The 25,000-nt window shown below is 48.4% G+C and overlaps 1 protein-coding gene across 12 annotated transcripts in view; it reads right to left on the reverse strand.

The window, feature by feature from the left end:
* mef2d (myocyte enhancer factor 2d) overlaps positions 1 to 25,000 on the reverse strand; it is a 60,486-nt gene that overhangs the window by 18,488 nt on the left and 16,998 nt on the right. For 7 of the 12 annotated variants that reach the window (XM_048261491.1, XM_048261492.1, XM_048261486.1 and 4 more), the window contains exons 2-5: positions 15,316 to 15,744; positions 11,443 to 11,646; positions 4,897 to 5,034; positions 167 to 377 (exon numbers count right to left, since the gene is read on the reverse strand). In XM_048261491.1, the coding sequence (XP_048117448.1) occupies positions 167 to 377; positions 4,897 to 5,034; positions 11,443 to 11,646; positions 15,316 to 15,369 (607 nt within the window). In that variant the 5' untranslated portion in view covers positions 15,370 to 15,744. Of the gene's footprint in view, positions 1 to 166; positions 378 to 4,896; positions 5,035 to 5,171; positions 5,307 to 11,442; positions 11,647 to 15,315; positions 15,745 to 23,953; positions 24,100 to 25,000 lie in introns of those variants that run through there. The other 5 variants (XM_048261489.1, XM_048261497.1, XM_048261495.1 and 2 more) reach the window with 3 other exon arrangements.

The following is a 25,000-nucleotide window of genomic DNA, read 5'->3' on the forward strand; positions in this document are numbered from 1 at the left end:
ATAGCTGATAGGACTCATTTTGATTAATTCATTTGGCTGACACTTTTATACAAAGGGATTATTACAATTATTACAAGGGCCATTCTCCAGCAACTTCGGGTCAAGTCAAGACACCAACGGTCACTAGGGCCCAGCCCATAACCCATGCACTGACGGCGACACTCACCTGCGCTGGCCGGCCGCTGCGGTAACCCAGGCGACACGGTGTTCCTCTGGAGGGCAGGTTGTTGCGGCGACAGGAGGCGCGGGTCTGTGAGGGTGGATGTGACGAAGGAGGTGGTGACGAGGGCACTGCCGGGGTTGCTGAACTGCAGCTGGCTCTGGTTGGACACAGGCACGGTGACGGGCATGGAGAAGGTGGGCGCCGGGACTGTGGACTGAGGTAGGAGGGGGGGAGAGAGAGAAAGAAAAGAGAGGAGAGGGAGAGAGAGGGGGAGAGAGAGGGGAGGGGAGAGAGAGAGAGAGAGAGAGAGAGAGAGAGAGAGAGAGAGAGAGAGAGAGAGAGAGAGGGAGAGATAGAGATGATGTTCAGGGATGGTGAATACATATGCAAACTGCAGACACACTGACGCACTCCCTTACACACACAGATATATAGATCCATATTCACACACACACACACACACACACACACACACACACACACACACACACACACACACACACACGCACACGCACACACAATCACACCCATCCATGCACACATCTTCACCCACAGACAGTCTGCACATACTTCCACACACACACACACACACAAGACATACAAGACAAGCTCTTCAATCCACACACTGGGGATTTTCATGGCATGCTCGTGTGACTTGAGAACAAAACCAACTCAAGCAGTAAGCAGCTGAGAAGTGTGCTGGGAAACACAGGTCACGTGCAGAGCTACTCTCTTCCCACCAGCAGTCACGTCAGGCCACACCTTACCCAGTGTCTCCCTACCCTAGCCAGCAGATTTGCTCACCAGCGATTATCCTTCAAGCTAATGCTACCACCATCCTACAAAACCCCTATCTGAACCTAGTATTGACTGTGGGCTGCTCTATTTTAGCAAACACAATGCTCGACTACCAAGTGGAGGTCTATCACAAGTGGTTTTGACAGCACTGGTGGGGGAAATGAAAGGGATTCTGGATCAGTCTGGTACAGTCTGGGGAAATTCAGACATACTAGGGGTAAAACTGAAAGAATAAAAAAGAATGTGACACTCAAGTTTACTCTAGGTCAGTGTTGGGAGACTGTGCTCGCGTGTGCTTCCACCAGGGTGCTTGTGGTTCTAGCCATGTTCTGGCCATGTGAGCTCATCAGAGTGGGGTTTGGTGGGTTTGTGTAGCTTCAGAATGGGTTCTCCGTCTTTTCACTGTGCAAGTACTCTGACAACTTCCTAGTTCCGTGCAAGAGTGTTCTAATGAGTTAATGATTCCACCTGGGCTGTGATGGTGTTCTGTAGGGATATGAAGGTGGTGATTGTGGTGGGTGGGTGGGGGGGGGGGGTTGGGCTCTGGTGGACTCAAACTGTCCGGTGGCTGTGTGCACGCCGCAACCCATTTTCGCTGTGCCGCTCCCCAGCGCTCGACTCTGGCGACGGAGGCAGGGCCACTAAATTTAGAATGTGGGCCATGAGAGGCCTCCTGTGTCCTGTGCGAGGGGACCCAGTTTGGAGGAGTTGGGTCTGTCTGTTCACTTGCCTTCCACCCTGTCCTTCTCTCTGCTCTCACTCTTTCCTGGAAGCCTGGATAGGGGCGGCGTGTGGTGGAGGAGGAGGAGGCAGCACAACAGCAAGTGCTTGACCTTTTCTCTCTCTCTCTCTCTCTCTCCCATTCTCTCCTGACTCCCTTAACCCTACACACATGGAGGGCGTTCCCTGTGTGTGTGTGTGTGTGTGTGTGTGTGTGTGTGTGTGTGTGGGTCACTGGGGAGGTGTGGAACCTAATCTGCCTAATCTCTGATCGCAGGTCCACCTCAAGAATTCAGAGACTGCCATTGGAAACAGATGGCAAACTTCTGCTGCCCTGCCTTTCTGTGGTGACTGAGCAGCCTCTCAACTCCACAGCTTAACTTTAAACAGAACAGGTCCAGCCCCTCAGTATTTTCTATCAGAGGTCAAAAGCTACATAGAGGGTCACTAATTCCCCTTTTCATGACAAAACCCTTCATCAATATCCTCATCATCACCATCATCATCATCATCATCACCACCACCACCATCAACGTGCCAAATGTGGCATGCTGGTGGCCAGACTGTGGGAGATAGCTCTGGGGTTACAGCACAGCACACAGGCCAGGCGGGGAGAGGGGAGGAGAGGGGGTGTGTGGGATGGAGGGATGAAGGGGGTGGGTGATGGAGGTGGAGCGAGGTTAGCTGGGGGCAAACGGAGGAGGAGAGGAAACACGGAGCATACAGCACTGGGCCAACAGCACCTTCTGCCACAGAGAGTTGAAGGGCAGGGGGGTAAGGGGCAGGGGCAGGGGAGAGAAGGGGGTCTTGCAGGGGTTGGGGTTGGGCACAGCCTCAGGGAGGAAGGTAGGGGAGGGGGTGCCAACACAGGCGACAAGATAAAGCATCCCCACTGTTTTTGCTTTTTCTGGATGATAAACACTGGCCAAGACAGATATGCTTTTTATTCTCGGTCCAGACAGGCAGGGGTCAGACATTCAGGTGTGTGTGTGGGAGACAGGTCATGTCATGTGGAGTTGAAGCAGACAGCTATTCCCCATACAATACAACAAGTCTAAGGGCTGCAGCTGTGTGAGAGTCCTATTATACTCCAGCATGGCTGTGTGTATCAAATTCTGATGTACTGCATGTCTGTCCATATTACATGCAAAATGTGGTCTGAAGCAAGAAGTAAACCTGACAAACTAAACAAAGCAATGTGTAATGACTGGAGGTCCTATGCTAATATATCAATATATCATAAGTATTCATATAATTAATGTATTTATACTTTAGTGTCTATAGTGTCCAAGAGTTTGACAGTGGGAGTTTGAGGTCTCGAAGAGCCTGTCCTTTTGCTTCCACAGGGCCTGACATTTGGAGTGTTTCCTGGATGTAATGATATCAGAGTGAGTTACGCCAGTGCCCTAGTTTACCACGTTCCCCAGTGTCCCGTGAGCCTTTGAAATGTTCCCTCTGCACTCATAGAAGCCCTGCTCATTCGACAGCTCCACCTCTCTCTCTCACACACACACACACACACACACACACACACACACACGCACACACACGCTTGAGCTGGGTCAAACTGCGCTGACATTTATGGCCCTGGTTTCTGCAGCGACCTGCTTAGGTCGCGACCACCGGTGAAGCACTTACTCCATGTACGTAACAGGCATCAGTCCTCTCATTAAGTCGGGTTAGCGTCACAGGCCCCGTCCCCATGAGTTGGCCCCAGTTACAGGAAGAGACTGACTTCAACTGCACCTCTGGACTATTCAGTGTGTTACAAACACCAGAGGGAAACATAGAAAAACACTGCCAATCCCACAATCTGGCACACAACAACAGTGTAATCACAGCTAGCATGAAACACTAAAAGATTGCCTTTCATCATCAAAAAACGACTCCAACCCACACTGTAGCCCTAATCTGGGGAGTTGGTGTCCCAAACTGAGCTCTGTGCTGCTCCTACCCACTGCTACAGAGAGAGAAGGCTGACTTGGGTTGTGTTATGGCCGGGGCCATACAGAGCTGGGGCCAGCGCAGTCCAGGGATCACACGCCTGCGGGACAGATTGGTGCTGTATGCTTCAGTTTCGCCCCCTCATCGTCGCCAGGGAGGGGTCAGGTCAGGGTGTGTGTGCCGGGCAGAGAGAGGCCGAGAGGGAGAGGACCAGGAGATAGACAGCGTTGGAGGCGGAGCGGGTCTCCCTTTTTTTTTTTTTTTCACTAAGCTGGTTTGACTGAGTCAAAGGCCTGCTATCGACAACTGTCCGAAGTTGTGGCCATTTTGGGACTATCCTGAAAATTCCCGCTGGAAATGACTGTTCAGTTGAAATATTTGTGCGGTTTCTTTATTTTCATTTTCTGCATTGTTTATGAACTTTCTCCTATAAACTCTGAGATGATTGATTCAAAAGATACTTGAGGGTATCAGGATTGCATGGAACTAGGAATTTTTCCCACGATTTTTGTTTGTTTCAGAACGAGCCGGAATCTCTACTCTGCAAGCCATTGTTGCATAGAGAGACGATAAATCTGGCTGGAGGAGAAGACCACATCTGGCCCCGGCTAACGCACATCTGGCTAAAGCCTGCCTGTTCCGGTGCCATTGGAGCTGCAGCTGCCTAAACCTCCTCTCTTCCAAAGAGCTCTTTCCAGGCTGCTCATCCTCAGCTCCAGTTATGGCCGTTTCAGCTTCCAACAACGAGACCGGCATCCATCTGACAAAACAAAGTCCTAATGGAACGGCGATGGAATTAATGGGAACATATGGAGTTATTTTCCGACGAGGACAAGAGAGCAAAGTCAGGAGCAGGTCAGGCCATTAAACATATTGGACACGCCAAGGATTTGTAGTTTTTTTCTAATAATAATAATAATAATAATAATAATAATAATAATAATAATAATAAAAAAAGAAAACATCTAGCTAGACGGAGCCATTCGAAATTGAATTTAGCCTGTCTGTGTAAACCTCGTTGAGAGTGGCCGACCAAACCCCTCAACCTCTCCTTCTTCCTCTCCTTGCCCAGACACACACATTTAGTGGGGGTGAAGAGTGGGGGGAAGGGAGCAGGAGGAGGCGGTGAGAAATGGGTGGGTGGGGTGGGGGTTGTGGTAGGTGGGTTGGAAAGGGGGAGGCGGGTGCTCTGTGAGTCGTTGTTGTAGTTGCTTGCTTGTTTATTTGTTGTTGGTTGCCGTGGCCACAGGGGCAGCCGCGCGGGTACTCACTGACAGCCTATAGCTCTGCATCATTTTATCAAACTCCTCGTCAATTTTTTTGTATTTCTCCTCAGTGCGCGGGGTGAGCGAGAACGGCTCCTCTGGCTCTGGGCTCTCAGAGTCGCGCTGCTCTTTCTTGTTCAGAGCCTTTTGCGTTCCAGGGAGAACAGAAAAAGAGGGAGGGAGAAAGCGGGGGGACAGAAAAGAGAGAAGCAGAGAGAGAGAGAGAGAGAGAGGATTGAAGGTTAGCAAGGTAGAGAAATAGTTAGGTGCCGGGTACTCACGCCATATCTCTTGAAGAGGATGTCCAGCTCCTCACTCTTGCGGTACTTGTCCTCGTTTAATGGGCTTTGGTCAATGGAGTCCTCGCCATCGGGCTCAGGGCTGTTGCAACCATTAAAGCCTTTCTTTCGCAACGTCTTTAAACATTTAAAAAAACAAGGAGAGGGGGAGAGGAGGGACATTTTTCATTTTCACATGTTCTCATTTTTAAGCTGGAGTCTTTTCATTGACAAGTAATGTAGCGATGAGCATTGCAGATTTGAACCCTTTTAGGAATCCTAAAATGGTTACTCATCCTTTACTGTACTAAACAACAGCTATTTATAATCATATATCGTCAAGATAAATATTTTTTTTTTTCCAAAACATACTGTCAGAAACTTTCACTTCAAATGCAGTGTGAGTGAGTCAGGTTTTGTGCTGTGACGTATATTAAAAAAAAACAACCTTCTGCACATGAACATGAGAACAGAGGCTTCACACCAGGAGAGGAAAGCTCAGAGTGGAGTTTGCTCGGGAGCTTCGCCACAGAAAACAGGGTCTTATTTTGAGAGGATTTTCAAAACAGGCTTTCCCAGTAAGGAGCTTTGCTGGTTGGGTTGGGGCCCTCATCATCAAATAGTAGGGGGGAAAATGCTAGTCAAAAGTGGAGTATTCTTTTGCTTTGTGCAAATCAAAGTTTTAAAAACTGAGCCGGTTGATGCACTGAGAGATCATACTCGGCCTCTGTGATATGTTAAACCACTGCAATCCTGCTCCTACAACAATCAGTGCTCCTTTGATTGAGTCCAATGGCTAATCCTGAAAAAAAGCATACGTGCTATCATATGGCTTTCACAGCTGCACTGAAATAAGCTTTTAATGCAGCACAGAGGCAAATCATTGCTTGCTTTCAACAAAATAAACCTTTCCTCGCAGCCTCTTATTTAGAGACTTCTTTAGTTATGATATGCTGTTGAGGAATAACATGTACAGTATTCATACAGTGCATGTGTATGCATACAGTAAATGTTTATTCACCTTAACATTTGTTTCAGACGTTGTGTATATTCCCATTTACAGTAGTAATGGTGCCAAAAAACACATGCTTGCTTACACACACACACACACACACACTTGAATTGCTTGAATTTCTCCTGGGGATCAATAAAGTATCTATCTACCTATCTATCTATCTATCTATCACACACACACACACACGTCCGTGCGAGGGGAGTCGGTCAGCTGATCAGCTTGTCTCTCGGTCAGCTCCATCTGTTCACCTGTCCCTGCGCACCTCTTCCCCACTGGCACACTCACTTTCAAGTGCGCCTTCTATTGTGTTGCCAGGGTAAGATTCCCCCGCAGAGCGGCTCCGACTGTGACTGGCTGCAGCGCTCGCTCCTCCGCCCCTCTCGCCCTATCCTCTCCCTCTCTCCTGCTCTCGCGCTCTAGTGCGCTCTCTCTCTCTCTCCCTCTCCTTCCTCTCTCTCTCCCTTTCTCACTCTGTCTCATCCCCCCCTCTCTCTCTTCCGCTCTCTGCATGTCTCTCTCACTCTTTCTCCCATTGCTCTTGTTCATTGCAATCTTGCTGATTCGATCCTGATCCTTCTCCTTCGGTTTCTCCTTCTCACCTTCACTAGTTCTCCATTTTTCCCTCTCCCTCTTTCGCCGTTATGAGAGAGACCCCTCGCTCTGCATTCTTGAGCTCAGGCCATCCTGGTCTTTCTCCTTGCCTGGTTTCTCTCTCTCTCTCTCTCTCTCTTTCTCTTTCTTCCTCTCATCCTCCTGACAGAATCTTCCCACGGCTCCCGCCTGACTCATCCATGTCCTCCTCTGCCCTGCTCTCTATCTCCCTCTCTTTCGCTCTTGTTCTCTTCCTCTTTCCCTCCAATTCCCAAGCCTCTTTTTAAATGCTTTCTGTCCTCTCTCTCTCTCTCTCTCTCTCTCTCTCTGGACTGAGAGGAGTAGGGGGTGAGCCGGGCAGCCCTGTGTCTGCATGTAATGTCACGTCCCATTTGCAGTTCAGCATACAGCGTGGATTTTGTGTGTGTGTGTGTGAGGGGGTTGTGTGTGTGTGTGTGTCTGGGAAGAGCATGGCCAGAGAGAGAGAAGAGAGAGGAGGATGAGGAGGAGGAGGAGGAGGAGGAAGAAGGACCAGAAGACAGAAAGACAGAAATATCAACAGAAGCACAGATGATAGAATGAAAAGAGAGAGAGAGAGAGAGAGAGAGAGAGAGAGAGAGAGAAAAAAATGGAATGGGGAGCGAGAAAGTTGAGAAAGGCAAGATTGATAGAGACAGACAGAAAAAGACAGAAATTACAGAAAGGAAAAAACATTAACAAAGAGAGAATGATGGAAAGAAAAATCTACCTCAAAAGAGAGGGAAAACTACTCTTAACAGGAGAGGCTGATAGAGGTGAGGTGGGGTAGTGAGAAGAAGAGAGGAACAGAGAGAGAGAGAGAGAGAGAGAGAGAGAGAGAGAGAGAGAGAGAGAGCACTTTGGCGCCAGCGCTACACACCCCTTAAAAGGGCCTGTGCCCCCAACGGGCCATGACTTATGCATGTGGCTAATGGAGGGAGCGAGGGAGGCTATCACCGCCCTGTCACATCAGGAGCGCTGTACTGGGCCGCGCCGCTCAGGAGCCACGGCGTTAGGCCCAACTAGGCCACACTTCCCAGTAGGGGAGAAAAAAAAACACAAAAAAAACTTTTGGTCACAAACTGGTCATATTTAGAAGAGCTGGTTGTTAAAAGTGAGACCAAAACAAGTAAAAACAAGAGCTTTGGGGTAGGCTACTTAAAAAAAAAAAAAAAAAAAAAAAAGCCAAAGCCATGGGTGAGGCACATGCCGTGCCGTCTCCCCACGTCTATGTTACTCACAGGACAACAAGGATAATACCGCTGATACTTCCTGAGCTTAACACAATGACACAGAATATTAATCTGATCAGATTGTGTGTATGCTACTGGGAGGTTTAGGGCCTCACGTCGCACCACTAGGTGGGTGGGGTGAGCGCTAGGGGTCGTGACCTCCCAGACGTAACACATCGGTAGCCCCTGTCTGCCCTCCTGTCTTTCTCTCTCCCTCTGTCGCTGTCTGTCTCTCTCTCTTTCTCTCTCTCTCCGTCTGCCCAGTGCAGATTAGTGCTTGGGGGAAATGCCGGTCATAGAGGGGGGAGCAGGAGGAATTTGTTTGACATGACAAAGCAGGATTAGCCCCAGGGGAGGGGCGTGTGTCAGGGCAATTGAGAAGATGGTGGGGTAATGGTGTGTGTGTGTGTGTGTGTGTGTGTGTGTGTGTGTGTGTGTGGGAGGATGAGAATGTGTGAGAATGAGAATGTGTGAGAATGTTTCTCACACATTCTCAGCATTCAGTACTGCAAAGGTAGAGGTCCACAGGCTAGAAGAGATCACCAGGTGCATTTTGCATTTTGCTTGGTGAAACTGGTTTCTTTATTTTTACAGAAGTGAGTTTGGTCCTAGTGGCGTCCTACGCTGGGCCATGAGAGTGATCGTCTGTGCGGTGTGCCACTGAGACCTGCAGCACAGCACAACAGGGAGCTGAAACCTGGCCAGTGGCAAAGTCCTTAAGCCGCCCACAGCACCATGGTGCTGAGGCAAGATCCTCCCTCCTTGAGCCGCTTAACAAAAGGGCATCCCTCGTTTCTTCTCCTCCTCCTCCTCCTCCTCCCTCTGCCTGACCCCCCACCCCGATTCAGACTTTTTCACGCTCTTCCTCTCGATATCCATCTCCTCTTGTTAGCGCTGCCTCTCCCCCATATGTCTTCCGCTTTCTCTCTCCCCTTTTCTCTCGATCTCTATCTATGTCTTTTCTCTCGATATCCATCTCGCTCCGTTAACACTCGCCCCCCCTCTCTCTCTCTTTCCTTCACTCTCCCCTGATTGGGATCTGCAGTCAAGCGGATTAACACGCTCTGGCAAGAAAAGCAGGCAGCCAACACATACACACACACACACACACACACACACACAGACAACACACACAGCCTCTCTCCCTGCACGTGCCATTTCTCTGTGTGTGTGTGTGTGTGTGTGTGTGTGTGTGTGTGTGTGTGTGTGTGTGTGTGTGTGTGTGTGTGTGTGTGTGTGTGTGTGTGTGTGTGTGCATATGCATGACTGTTCAGGGGTGCATTAAAGAAATGTGTGTGTTTGTGTGTGTGTGCGTGAGAGTGTGAGAGAAGCCTACACACAACACTGAGTACAGCAGTCTTGAAGAGGGGATGGCAAGATGCTTTGTGTGTGTTTCTCTGAGAGAGAGAGAGAGAGAGAGAGAGAGAGAGAGAGAGAGAGAGAGAGAGAGTGTGTGTGTGTGTGTGTGTGTGTTCCATAATTCATACACACAGAGAGCTTGAAGAGAGGTGGGAGTGGCGAGTTGACACGTCCCTGTGCCTTGGTGCTCTCGTGGGCCCCCTGCTCGTCCCTCTACCCTCCCAAGCCCCTCCACCTCCACGTCCACCCCAACACCACACCCGCCCTGTCCACTACTCCACCCTCCGTCCCCTCCACCTCCACCACCACAGTCGCCCTGTCCCTACTCCACCCTCCGTCCCCTCCATCCATCCATCCTCTCTCTGCCTGGACCCCAGAGCCAGAGGAGGCTGGAGCGGACTGGGCCATACCCAGGCCATGTGCAGCTCGGCGGCTGGGGCCCTGGGAGAGGGAGGGGGTGGGGGGGAGGCTCCTGGTATGGCTGGAGGGGCTGGGAGTCATTCACGCTCGGTGCCTCTCGCCTGGGTCTGAATATTGCATGAGGCAGGCTTCTGGGCCGCAGCAGAATGTGCGTGTGTGTGTGTTAGGAAGTGAACATGAACACACACACACACACACACACACACACACACAGAGCCACTCAGGCTTACACTGATGTGGCCCAGAGCAGCCCAACGCCCCTAACATGGAACAAAAAAACACACACACACACACACACACTTAAGAGCCATCTGCAGCAGGAGTCTCCCCTCTCGCTCACTCTCTTCTGTGCTGTTGTGCTCTGCGCTGGGGAGAGAAACATCTCCAGTGGCCCTCCATCACCCTCGTCTCCCTCAGAACAAGCACAAGCTCATGGCCACAGCACACAGGAACAGTGGACTCACATGGACGGACACACACACACACACACACACTCAGAGATTTGGTACAAGGTAGCCACGGTTGGAATATGGTGGAATCATTTATGGGTAGCCTGAACCATTAGGGGAAACAAAAGGTTAACAGAGAAGAAGCAAAGGGGATGTGCGAGAATCGCTTTCTCATAATACTCACAGTCATACCATAACACATACACACACACACACACACACACACACACACACACACACACACACACGGCAGTCTTCGCTCCCCCTGAGGCAGCCATCTTGTGATGTCTGGGGCCAGGTTAAGAGAGCCCTCTCAGTGTGTGTGTGTGTGTGTGTGTGTGTGTGTGTGTGTGTGTGTATAATTATGTACACATGTGTGTTTGCATGTACACAAGCGTGTGTGTGTGTGTGAGAGAGAGTGTGAGTGTGAGTGTGAGCGTGAGCGGGTGCTCCTGCCCTCCCTCCGTGCCAAGGCCGGAGAAGGTGGCAGAAGGGCCAGCTGTCCCTCGGCTGCCCCGCCGTCTCCCGGGCACTGGGCCAGGGGGGCAGCTACGGTGGCCCATAAGCCGTGTAATCTCCGTGCGCTGGGCGGGCGAACCGGCGGTGGCAAGCCTTCTGGCCACGGCCCACAGGTGGCCAGATCGGAGCGGGCCTCCAGCAAAAGCCCACGCAGGCCAGGATGCTTACACACACACACACACACACCACCAGTACATAAATGATTCACTGAATATGGGATACAAGCACTATGATTAGGCTTTGAGTGATCAAAAAGCGTCTGTGAGCCGTTTTTTTCACGACATGACTCATTTACGCGGTTTAGTGTTTTCTGATGAGCTATACACTTCTTTGGGACTTGTGCAGCTCACAAGATCACAACATCTCTCTTTCATTATAGCAATTACATTGAAAATTACAATGTAAACTATTGTACATTATTGAAATTATTGTAAAAGTAAAAGTATTGAGGTAAAGACCCAAAAATCATATATTTCTCGCTCCCAATAACATGGAGAAAAAAAAAGAAAAAAAAAGTTAAAATCAATTCAGTAGTGAGAATGGAAATGTCATGACCTTTAGTCCTGACCTAACAACCGAACACCGCAAACGCCCTACAGGGGTGATGCCCCTTTGCCCTCCACTTCGAGGAGGGGTGGGGGGTGGGGGGGTTGGTCAGGCGGAGCTCGTACCTCAATGATGTCTGCGTTGGTCCTGCTCTCGTGCGGCTCGTTGTACTCAGTGTACTTGAGCAGCACCTTGTCCATGTCCGTGCTGGCGTACTGGAACAGCTTGTTGGAGTGGTTGAAGATGATGAGGGCGATCTCGCAGTCGCACAGCACGCTGAGCTCATACGCCTTCTTCATCAGGCCAAATTTCCGCTTGGTGAATGTCACCTGCCAAAGACAATCAAGGAGGAGGAAGAGGAGGAGGGTGAGGAAGAGGAGGGATAAGAGTTAGACTCACTTTCATATGCAGTGGGATACAGAAACAACACATTAAAATGGGATGAAACGTAGTCCTGAGATACTGGGAAGATGCACAGAAAACCAAACCATTGAACCATTAGGAAGGTTCACACCAAAGATTCTACCGGCAAGACTTTCTTTGGTATAAACTGGAGTCTTCCGTTTTAAATCCTTTGCTGTCCAGACAAGAACCTTGCTCTGTAATGACTCCCTAATCAATGCTGAAAAGGCTCCATCAGGAACCATAACAGAGCCGGAGCTCAGCCCCTATCTAGAGCCGCCTTGTGCTGGTGTGTTTGCACTTTACCGCTGGTCGAGGAAACAAATAAACAAACTCGTTAGTGGGACGAAAGTACATAAGTAGGCCTAGTTCTAAGTTAGTGGTTTTAGTATTATATTTGCATTACTTCAGCTTGGGTTTTGTATTATTACCTAGAAATATGCTAACCATTCGTGCTTCAGTTCCAGACAGGTCATCATAATAAGTTATTAAACCTTCCGGGGCTAACGCCTTTCATTTCTGCTGCAGCAGGTTGTGCATAACAGAGTAGACGGACATAAGATACAGTCTGAGGAGTTGCAGCTTTATTCAGTTACCCGCAGTTGAAACCAAACCTAAGTTTCCCTCACAAACTCTGATTTGGTCGCTATACTATAGCTTATTCCAAGCTCAGCCGTTTATGAGTGTTTAGTCCTAAATGAAAACGATTCAAACTCTCTAGCCACTCGCTCGCAATTCCACTGACGTCAGGTTCACTTAAAGGAGCCATACTGTAGGACTAGGCTACTGTTATGTTGTTGACTGCCGTACTATTGAGGACTATTATGAGTTCGGTCCATCATTTGGTGGTAGGTAAAATTACTGCAATAAAATTATGCTTATTAAATGCTTTCCCCCAAATCACTTTTCACAATTTTTTTTCAAGAGTAATATTATCGGTTATCGTATCGGCCACAACAAACCAATAAATATCGGTTATCGTTATCGGCCCTAAAATTCCATATCGGTGCATCTCTATCTTAAACACCTCTCCGTCTCAGCCTTTTAAGCAGTAATTCATTTGAATTAATTTGTGTAACACCTCCAATTAATTAATTATTAAACATTCCACTTAATTAATTATACAAAGAGGTCTGTTTCAGCAGAATTGTAAATGAGAAAATGAAACCATTTAAATAGCCAGCATCAAATCAGGGAACAAGGATTTAAGAAAGAAAGCTCATCACAAAAAAAAAATCATAGTGTGGAGCTAATTATTTGCACACACACGCACACACACACACACACCTATACGTACATTCATTAGTGCAATGTAATGAATAAATTGTGAAAAAGGCATAATATGTTGTGTGTTGAGACTTGTGATGGGAGTTGAGAGAAGCTGAGGCAAAGGTGTGAGGAGCAGGTGTTGATTAGAGATCTTCAGTGTAAAGGCATCTCAGAAATGTACAGTGACACGAGGCGCATCGTTGTTAATTCTTCCACTCAGGAGAAGGAGGGGAGAAAGATGATGATGAGCACAAACAAAATGTACACCCCCCCCACCATCACACTCACACACACCAATAAACACACACACACACACACACCAATAAACACACACACACACACTTTGGAGTTGACATTTGAGACCTAAGCGCTTTCACCTCCATCCATCCATCCCTGCAATCATCTCTCTCCTCCTTTCTCTAATGCATCTCCACAGAGTCAAGATAGCTTGCATTCCCTTCCTCTCTCTCTCTCTCTCTCTCTCTCTCTCCCCCGCTTTCTCTAATGCATCTCCACGGAGCCGAAGACAGCTTGCATTCCCTTCCTCTCTCTCTCTCTCTCTCTCTAATGCATCTCCACAGAGCCGAAGATAGCTTGCATTCCCTTCCTCTCTCTCTCTCTCTCTCTCTCCACAGAGCCGAAGACAGCTTGCGTTCCCTCCCTCTCGCTTGCTTTCTTTTCCCTCCCCTTTCCTGCTCACTCACAGCGCCCCGCTGCCACAAATCAAATTATTTCGGGGTCGTTTCCATTGGCAACCGCCTACTAAAACCCTCTTCAAATCACACTCCCCACCACCTCTACACACAGACACAGACACACACACACACACAGATAGAAAACAATGCTATGAGGGGGAAATCACAGAAGAAACAAATGACATATTGTGAGAAGACAGGGTTGGGTTCTGTAAGGACAGGAAACAAAATAAAAAATAAATAAATAAAAAAATCCAATAAACTGTAAGAAAAGTCAAATATTTAGCCACATGTTTCTGCAACCTCTGTTTAAGTTATTCCTCTTCATCGATGTAGACTGGAGTTCATGCAAAGAACAAGGTGACTGGAAAGAATATTCTTTGGAGTTCTGTCAGCAGCGAATGCTAAGATTAACAGGCAGTCCATAATTGCCATTAAGAATAGAAGTGCGAGTATCCAATGGCAACAACAGCAAACTAATCTTTTTTTTTTTTCACGCTCTGCATCTCTTCCTCTCCTTCACTATGAGAAGAGGACTGTGTTGTGACAAGAGGTGGATTCAGGTGCTATCACACCTCAGCCAAAGCCCTTGCCACAACCTGTGCCGAGTCTGTGGGTGTGGGGTTGTGTGTGTGTGTGTGTGTGTGTGTGTGTGTGTGCTGGTTTCCAACACTAAGTATCACACTTCAGGTTTAGCACAAAACATCTGTGCCTTTCAGTATTTGTGATTACAATAAACTTCTCATCAAAGAAGAAGAATGAAGCAGCATGGTATGCAGATGCTGATTAGCGAAGACATTTAACTTAACAATAGAAATGTTTGTTTGAACCTCCCCCCACCCATGAAATGTCAGGCAGGATTGAGGGGGTGGGGAAGGGGGCGTTGCAGATGGGGCTGAGGCCTGGGTTAGAGGGGAGGGGATAGCTATGGCAGAGTGGGGTGAGGCCTGGGTTAGAGGGGAGGGGATAGCTATGGCAGAGTGGGGTGAGGCCTGGGTTAGAGGGGAGGGGATAGCTATGGCAGAGTGGTGACATCCAGGTGCCACAGAGGTAGGCAGCAAGTGGTAAAAGCCATAAATATCAGAGTGCAAAAAAGCCTTATCCCAGTGATCATTGCACAGCAGTTCTCAAAAGCCACAAACTCCACTCTCCTAAGTGACTCTGCAGACACTGACAAAGCAATGGCGGAGCTTCAAAGCGGGAGGAAACAGGTAATATCAAACAAGAACAAATAAACACAACAATGCCTGAGGAAGACAATACAACTGGCAGCGTGCTTAAACAAACTGGGTATTTTTACACATTGTGATGCATTACAGATAACACTGGCACGTGTGTGTGTGTGTGTGCATGCGTGTGTGTGTGTGTGTGTGCATATTCACAGAGCTCTCACTGAAAAGCGAGGCCAACTGACAAAGGAAGGTACCATTTTGTGGAGAGGAAATTCCTCAAAGCCTTTCCCATAATCGGTTTCAACCGCTCTGCCCTGAGCAGTGACGACTTGATGATGACCGAACAGGTGGAAACACACACACACACACACACACACACACACACACACACACACACACACACACACCCAATGAAATGACCACATTGGGTTGGCAGCAGTGCCCCCTGAGGAGTCCTCACCTGTCGGTTCCGCTCGTCGGTGATCCTCTGAATCTGAATCTTTTTCCTCCCCATGGCTGCGCTCTGCTGCTGGGGGACTCAGGGGGGCGCGTGTTGGGGGTCAAAGGTCGTCTCTGTCCCGTGAAGGGGGTGGGGGGGAGGAGCTGTGTGCGTGAATGCTTTGGCGCCTGGACTCTCTCTCTCTCTCTCCTTGTTCCTGCGCTGTCGTTCTCTCGCTCTACCTATCCGAGGCCGTCAGGGCCCGTGTCGTTCTTCCTCCGCAGAGGAAAAGGAGACAAGAGGGGGGTCAGATGGGGCCGAGTCCTAGTGGCTCAGATCATGGTCCACTGCGGGGGAGACGTGGTCATCCGTGCGTCTTCTAGAGCAACAGCCTCTCCTCTCTCTCTCTCTGCGTGAGCGTCCGCGCAGCTAGCCGACGTGCTCTTACTCCTGGGAAACAGAGGAGAGAAAAAGAAAGAAAGAGGAGAGAACGAGAGAAAAGAAGGGACAGAGAGAAGAGGGGGAGGGCAGGTTAGTGACTGGTACACAGATCTTCCGGACACACACACACAAGCACACACTGATGTCACGTTAAGAGCAGCAGATGGTCATATCTGTTGTGAGTCACCAGACACTATAGAGTTCATCCACACGCTATCCTGGACGTGTGATTTCCTTGGATTTGAACCTTTGAACCTGGGCATGCTCAATTGGTTTGGCTTTGACGCTAACCTTTCCACTGATCCCAGAGGGATTTGGGACGTGTGTGCAAGGCATCCGAACGGCTCAACAGCTTCCCAAATCCGCCCCCTTCACACAAACACTAGGCCTATTAGCCTAGCATTGAAGCATGGCACAAACACTAGCCCTATTAGCCTAGCATTGAAGCATGGCACAAACACTAGCCCTATTAGCCTAGCATTGAAGCATGGCACAAACACTAGCCCTATTAGCCTAGCATTGAAGCATGGCACAAACAACAGTTGGGGAAGACTTCCGGTGGAAAACGGGGAAACAGGACTGTTCTCTTGAGGTTTGTGGTTCCGCGGAGGGGGAGGGGGATTGTCAGGAAAAGCCCTCTGGGGGTTATACGTACAGTACAGTATGTGTGTGTGTGTGTGTGTGGGGTGCACTGTATTAAAATGGGGTGTAGGGGGCAGATAAGCAGATAAAGGGAAGAACGAGTGAGCACACAAGGGAAAGAGCAAAAGAATAAACGAATGAATGAACAAGAGCGAAAGAGAGAGAGAGAGGTTGGCTGTGCAGTGTCAGCTTCATTAGAGACATCACCGCCACATGGCTGATACCCTGGGGCCCGCGGCAAGCTACTGCCTCCCCGACGTGCCGCATGCGATTACGGATCTAACCAACACAGCACACAGAGGCAGAGTGGCAGCAGTAAGCAGCGGGGCAAGCAGCGGGCCGAGGGTCCTACGTTGCCCAGGCTCTGGTAGCCGAAGGGCCCCTGTGCGACTCAAGGGTGCCATCGGAGACAAAGGACTTTCTCCTAGTCAAACCTCAAACTAGGCCGCATACTTGATTAATATAAATGTGTTGTATACACCTATTGAAATAGTTCCTACTTATATATATTGTAATTCTAATTATATTTGAAAGTTTAAATTACATTGTATGGATTGATATGTGCTTGAATACATGAAACTCTGATCCATTCATAACAAAAGGGCAGAATGAGGTTGATCTTTTTTCATCCTTATTAATGAGGTTGAAAAATGGCTGCATAAAGAGGCTGAGAAAGAGAGCAAGAGCAAGAGAGAGAGAGAGAGAGAGAGAGAGAGAGAGAGAGAGAGACACTACAGCTGAGTGAGCGAACGTATGAATGAGCTGATTACGGCCTCAGAATAGCCTTAGCCGCCACCATCATTTTAAGACCTGCTATTAGTGTTTCTGTAGGTCAAAAAAAGTAAGCCTTAAAATAGGAGCTCTCTATATACACACACACACACACACACACACACACACAGAGAGCCCAGACAGCGTACACAAACACACACACACACACAACCGTGACAGAGACCCAGTCACCACAACGGAGACGGGGAAACCCTTCAGAGGTTTCCTATTTAAAGAGTCCTACAACAGACTCCGCAAAATGACAGAACTATTAAAAGCAATTTCAAGAGGACAACAAAATCGGAGCCCTCCCTACACCCCACCCTCCCTCTCTCTCTCCTCTCTCTCTCTCCCCATCAATCTCTGATTCACATGTATGAGCCAGATTTTGCCTCAGCAGGAAAAGTCTGTTGATCCACCCGTTTGCACACTACTACAATCACACACTGAGACATCTTTAATTAACAAGCAATGTTTTCATTTCAAAAATGGCTGCGGATGCTCGAAACGATTACAGTGATATTTATGTCTAATATTGTATTGTGACGTTTGGTGCGTAGCAACAGCCAAACACTTAGAAAAACATTTGAAAGGAAGGAGGAAGTTTGTGTCATTTCGAGACTGCGATCTTGGCACCCGTGAGGTCCCACAGACACATGAGTCACGGCTGAAGTGAAGGCATAAAACTTCACATTTATCCTGAATTCATGTTTCAAGCTGATGTCATCTTAGCATGGCTCTACACTTTAAAAGTTCTCTAGCAACATTTTGCTTAAATTCTTGTTATTTGACATTTTTTAAATATAACATTCATAAACATATATATACACATACATATAAACACACACACATATAAATCTAAATATATAAACATATTAATCTAGGACTTAGGTCTATACATATGTAAACGTATTCATCTAGGACTTAAAATGAAGTGCAGTTCCAAATTGCAAGCTTTACAACTATAAAGTAAACTGGAAGACGCAGACCCCCCCCACACACACACCACCCCATTATAGACTCCTAAACATGCCTTAGAATCCCCACAGAGGCCTGGAGTTAAACCCTTAACATGGACTCCCAGTGTGGGGTGGCCACCACGACCCTCCCCTCCCTGTATTCTTTCTCTCTCTCTCTCTCTCTCTCTCACTCACTCACACACACACACACACACACTCACACACACACACAAGGGTGCAGGCCCTGCTGTCCCTCAGGCAGCACGAGGACCGTGCTGACGGGCAGCCGGGTCAGTGTGTCCATCAGGAGCACGGCCCGCCGTTCAAAGGCAGGCCGACCCGTGAGCAGGTAGGTGATAGGGGAGAGGAGGGGAGGCGTTGGGCTGGGGCGCGGTGGGGCACAGCGTGGCATGGCGTGGGGTTTGCAGGCATACATGAAACGCCAGCTTTATCTGCCACCTTTAGTCCTGCATGCTGCTGCAGAGAGGGAGAGAAGGAGGGAGGGAGGGGAAGAGGAGAGGACAGAGGAATGGAAAGAGGGTGGCAGAGGAAGGAGAGGTGGGGGCAGAGGAGGACACTTCCCAGCTCTGATATTGGGGCCACTGCTTTCACACGAGCTGAAGCCAGGCCTGGACTGTGTCAGGAGCCTGAGTTTATGGGCTATGGAAAACACAGAGGGACAAATTATGCCAACCAATTATGCCTGACATAAATACTACAGGATACCTCACTCTGTGGATCCAGTGTGTAAGGTAGTGGAATGACGTGTAAATAAAGTGTAAATAAGACTTTAATTACAACCCAGAGTGAGAGATCTTGGCACTGTGTGTGCAGGTTGTGCAACTCGTCTTGTTTACTCTGTTGCCGTCATTTACAGGGTATTTGTGACAGCATTTACCACCTGGCTCTAGTCTCTCAGAGGACAACGGATGGGTATTTAAATGTTAAGAGCATCTGGCTGAGAGAACACACACACACACACACACACACACACACTTTACATTGAAGGACGGCAGACAAACACAACTCTCCGGTGTGCCTCTCCCCAGTGCCTCAGTCTCCTTCCTTGCGTCGGGGTCCATCTCATATTACATTAACACCTTTTAATAGCCTCCTGCTTCCGGCCGAAGACACCAGGGCTCCTTTTCCACCGCAACGCCGCCTCACATCTCAGCCACTGAAGTGCTCGGGAGGACAGGCTCTGCTCTGAGATAACACCATCTTCCCTCTACCCATGTGTGGGCATACGTGAGGCATGCCTGCCTGCCGGCTGGTGTGTATGTGGGTAAGGATATCTCCTCGGCAGGGTGTGTGTGATACTGTCCAGTTTTGTTGTCCAAAGCCTGTAACTGGAGGCGAAGCAGCCTGGGGCTCTGAGATAACGGTCAGTGCCAGAGCTTAGGGGTCTGGACCGCAGCCAAAGTGGCGCTGAGAAATCCATCACCTCTCTCATTCTCTCTCTCTCTCTCATTCTATCCCCCTCCTCCATCTCCTTCTCTGTATCCTCAGCTCAACACAAGGGCCTACCCATACAACACTGCCTGCTGTTTCCCTCAGCCTGATTACAGAGAAAACCCAACACAGGCTTAGTCAGTGCATATAGGGCACCAAGCAAACAATCCCAGGGATCCCAGTTGCGCGCTGTTTTAAAAGGGTGTCAGGCACGTCCCTATGGCATGGGGTGAGAAGTCAGGTCACACGGGACACGACATGGGAAATTCTCCGGGTGCCTACCTACAGGAAGGCATGATCTGTTGCTATAGCAGCAAGAGGAGATTGACGGACAGGAAGATTGACAGACAGCTGAGAATTTACTGGCTGGTTGGTGTGACAACAAAATGGAGACGAAGTGGTGGAAATGACTTGTGCTATGCCTCGTTCAGCACGATACAAGGAAATTCAATACATACAACTTGGAAGAAAATCCCACACAGCACAGCGCTTGACTGCAGCAATGTTGATACAAACACACCATGGGCAGAAATACTGGTGGGCGTTTCCAAAACAATGAGACCTTCACCGCTTTAGGCACCGTGCTAGGCTAATTGATTCAGTTCAGTTAGCCGTTTCACAGCTACTTTATGTAAGGGATAATGGACGACATGGCGTTCAGTTCACAGAAAGAAATGCACGTTTGAGGTAGTAAAACCGACGCACCAGCGGAGTTCAGATAGCTACTACAGCTACATGTAGTGGGTGTGGGTAGTTCAGTTAGCTATTATCTACAAAAAGTGGGTGTGGGAAGTGATTTGCGTGATGTGTTGTAGTTGGTAAACAGAAAGGTCCAGATTTCTAAATTAGCACTGAATAAATACAGGTTCCTCGGAAGTTGTATAAAATTAGGGTGGTTAATTTTTTTGTTGTTGTTGGTTAGACAAAAAAAAAAATACAGAAATTCCTCTTAATTACAGAAGAAACACACATCTTTAAATTGACTGCTCCGTCAAAAATCAAAAGGTAAACTCAGTTGGCCAAACATCACATACAGTATCAGTTAGCCAAATGTGCGGTTCCCACAGCTGCAACACCCCTCCATGGTTGCAAACCTTTGCTCTTAATAAATCTGCTGTGTCTCACATGGTCAGTGAATGCATTCAAGGCATACGAAAGTCATTGGCCATCACAAAACAATGTCTTAACCTGCTAGATCAGAGGTGGGCTAAACTATTAAGAGGACATCCACAGAAGAGTCAGTAGACCCCAGGAGACTGGGGACACTAGCGAAAAATGGCCACTCATGCTCGTAAATTGAGTAAAAACGGGGAGTTTTCCATTTAGGAGAGGTGAGGAGCGCTGACCCATGGCTCCTCTGAGACCAGCTCCAGTGGAAGCCCAAAACGGGACACACCGATCGCTCTCTCCCACCCTGGCGGCCCCCTCTGGGACTCCGTGATTTACTCCAACCTTGGGCTGTACTGCCAGCACCAACTGCAGGATATTTCCAGCCTGTTGCCTCACATTTATGTGCCGGCCAGCCAGCACTGGCTCTGAGGGGAGGGGTGGGGGTTGGGTAAGTTGGCGTGACTGAGGGGGCCCACAGACTTAGTTCTACTGCCTCAACGAAGCTGCAATGAAGTGGGGGAATTGAAGGGGGTGGGTGGGGGGGAGTACCACTGTGGGGAAAATGAAGAGGTGCAGTGGATCCTAGACACAGGGATCGACAGCAGGGTAACTCAGTAGTGGGGTGGGGTGAGTTTCGCCAGGATGGGAAAGAGAGAAGAACATGGAGGGAGCAATGAGGCAGGGCAGCATGTTTTCAAGAGGAACCTGATCTCTCTGAAATACGTGGACGATTTGAGTGTATGTTTGTGTGTGTGTGTGTGTGTGTGTGTGCGCACGTGGAGTAAGTGTGTGTGTGTGGTTTGTGTCACATGTTTGAGTGAGTGAGTGAGTGTGTGTGTGTGTGTGTGTGTGTGCGTGTGTGTGCGTATGTTTGTGTGCGTGAGTGAGTGTGTGTGTGTGTGTGTGTGTGTGCGTGTGTGTGTGTGCGTGAGTGAGTGTGTGTGTGCGTATGTTTGTGTGCGTGAGTGAGTGTGTGTGTGTGTGTGTGTGTGTGTGTGTGTGTGTGTGTATGTTTGTGTGCGTGAGTGTGTGCGTATGTTTGTGTGCGTGAGTGAGAGAGTATGTGTGTGTGTGTGTGTATATATGTTTGTGTGTGTGCGTGAGTGAGTGTGTGTGTGTGTGTGCTATGTGAGGGCAGCACTTCTCCGGAGGGGGATGGTGTGGGGGTGGTGAGTGAAGGGGTGGGGCCGCTGGCTCTCCAGCGGATCTGTGCTCCTCAGCTTGTGAATCACGCATCGGCTGCACCACCTGTCAGTAGCCACCAATGCCACAACAGACTGTGCCACACTCAGACCACGCCACACCACACCGTTCCTCAGGCTACGGCAGAGGACAAATGCCTGTCTGTGCCAAGTCGTGCTGCTACTTTTAATTCAAACGCTTGGAGATCATAACAAAAGCACATAGTCACAAGCCTTTTTGTTTTGTCCACTCAACTCCTTATTCTTGGAATTCAGATAATGTGCCTGTATACTGAGGTGTGTGTGTGTGTGGGGGGGGGGTGTTCGTGTGAGTGAACCATGAAGCTTAGGGGTACACAGAAACAATGTCCTCTGTTTGCGGTCCACACACTCGTATCTGTAGGATCAGACTGAAGGCGGTGCAGTCTCACCTGTCCACTGACAGCTGAGGTGAAGCGCTGAACAGCCAACAACGAGTGCCATAAACTGGGTCTCCAGCAACTGCAACTGTCATCTCTCTCTCTCTCTCTCTCTCTCTCTCTCTCTCTCTCTCACAGGCTTAGCCATGTCGTGACACTCAGGAGAAACTCAGAAATCCAGAAAACTCAGAACTCCAGTTATTACTGTGAATAAGCAGTGAAAAATGTATGCCTTTGCAGTGCTGCAAATCCCACTGAATGGATGTGTCTGCATCAAGGTGATTAAATATAGCGACTTATTAAATGTTCAAAAGCACCAATACTCTTACTCATTGTCTACCCTGTCTGAGTGGGCCAAAGTTACGTTGGCTTGTGGCCTTTCTTTGGAGATGTCTGCAGATTATTTTTTAAAAAAAAACCCTGAAGGTACTAGGGACACACACCCTGTCACACTGTCTGGCAGACGCTGACGACATAAACATCACAATAAGAGAAGGGTGTGTGTGGCCTGGATGCACAACAGGTATCACAAAAGGTATCATTCCTCTGACAAAAGCTCAACAAGCTTTGCTACTAAAAACAGAACTAATCAGCAACAACCATCGCACAACAAAGAAACATGGTCTAATCAGTTTATGCTTTCAACCAGAATGGAAAATGCGAATGGAATTTCATTTACCATAACAAGGAATGCCGAACTGTCTGTGACGTCAATTTGTTTGCTTGTTAAACAGAACAGGTTAAGAGGAAGCACAGAAAAGATTTAGTCAAAGGAAGTCAGTGCACTACAAGACCTGATAATTCTTCACTTTGTGGGTAAAAAAAGGTGAGATAGAACTCCACCAATGGCCAAGAGAGAAAATCCGAAAGAAAGAGTGTCTGTATTAGAAAGAGACAGAGGTTATCCTATGTTTGCAGAGAGCACCGTTTCAGTATTTTGTGTGCTGAGGTTTTTACTGTGTTTATGCTGGAGAATGCTTCAGCGTGTTTCGCCTCAGGGCAAAAACACCTACCACATGTCCCCCAGGGACTTTAACCCCGGGTCCTCCATTTTCAATCGGCCCCTTTTGATCTCAACTTTTCTCAAGCCTGTGCAACTCAGGGCAGGCAGAGAAGACAGAGCTCGGGCTACGACGGCAGGGAGAGAGTCAGAGGCATTTTTGAAAAACAGAAAACATTTCAGTTGGCCTGGTAAAAATCTAGTGGGCGGGATTCCATTTGTCATCTCTCTGCGTTTCATATCGAGCGCCGAGATATCCTGGAGGTGTCAGACGTCTCTGATCATTAGCAGTGTAATAACGCTTTTAGACAGTACAAATCTGTAGCTTTTTACAACATTACAAATACATCTGTGATATGATTCCTCTATTTTTAGAATTTTTAGCTCAAAGCCAGTTCTTGGAAGAAAAATGTAAAAGATTTTCTCAGTATTAGTGCTGGTTCACTTTTCTCCTTAAAAGTGTTGCAATAACAGAGCCTTTTGTTTGGGCAAAAAAGTGCTTGCTGTTTCAAACCATAAAGCCCTTTCTTGCAGGTCAACTCCAACACAATATCCTCTTTCTGTGAACCAACAAGTCTTCCCCTGGTGCCCACATTACACAGAAGCTCAGTGAACAAAACCGCAAGAACTATGTGACATACAAAACCACTGGTGCTAGTTCCTCGTGTCCGAAAAAACTCTTACCTCTGCGTTCCAAATCGGGATCCTAACACTCAGATGACCGAATTAGCAGAGGGCACTTTCTTGATAAATCCCAAGTCAACGAAGACATAATCCGAGAGAAGGGGGTCCAAGAACGTGGTGTGTCCCCTCCAGCGATCAGATGACACAAGTGACTACTCCAGTGATGACCGCCCCCATTCCCCATCTACAGAGCCCTCCCCCAGATCCTCTCTCTACCAACACCCCCCTCAACAAGAAACACGCACACACACATGCTCACATCCTTTGCCCTAATATGCCTTTAACAGCAACTGGCTCCAATTCATCAGTGTCTTTGGGGGTAATTGAGAGGGTGGCAGGGGTGCTAGCTGCTGCCAGATTGTAGTAAAGAAGTTTGTCAGATCCTCAGCACCCGAAAAAAAAAAAAAAAAACCCCTTATATATGTGTGTGTCTGTGTGTGTCAGATTTTTGCAAGCCGCTCAAAGTGCAGTGGCAGCTGCCCACACACCTTTTGTTCCAACTCCCCCTTGCTCTCTCGATACACCCTCACAGCTGTCAGAGCTGCAGCTCATATGTCTAGTAGTGTTACACACACTGCGGACACCAACACCCACCAAGCTTGGAGAGAGTGTATGTGTGTGTATATTACTTATATTGGAGGCTTATTAGCAAGACATACTGACAAAAAAGGTACTGAAAATCTGATGTCTATGAGGAGAATCTGTGGCAAGCTATTTCGAGTTCTAGAGCGGTTTTCATATCTTAATGACCAAAACCACCAAGGCCCTCTTTCACATGCTCCATGACTGTATACAGAAACGACAAAAACGTTTATTCCTCCATCAAATTCCATGAGTCCAGTTGCTTTCCAAAGAAGCCCAGCTTTGACCTTCACAGACCCTGAAACAGAGAGAGGTTGAGAAAAGTGGATGGATGGAGACTGAAGGTGACAGAGTTTGTTTAACAGTTGTGTCATTAAGTTTCCATGAGGGGATGGAGACCCCCACCCCCCTCTTCCTCTCCATCAATCTCTCTCCATCCATCTCCATCTCTCTCTCTCATTCTGC

This window comes from Alosa alosa, chromosome 13 (assembly GCF_017589495.1).
Source record: "Alosa alosa isolate M-15738 ecotype Scorff River chromosome 13, AALO_Geno_1.1, whole genome shotgun sequence".
Classification (NCBI taxonomy): Eukaryota; Metazoa; Chordata; class Actinopteri; order Clupeiformes; family Clupeidae; genus Alosa; species Alosa alosa.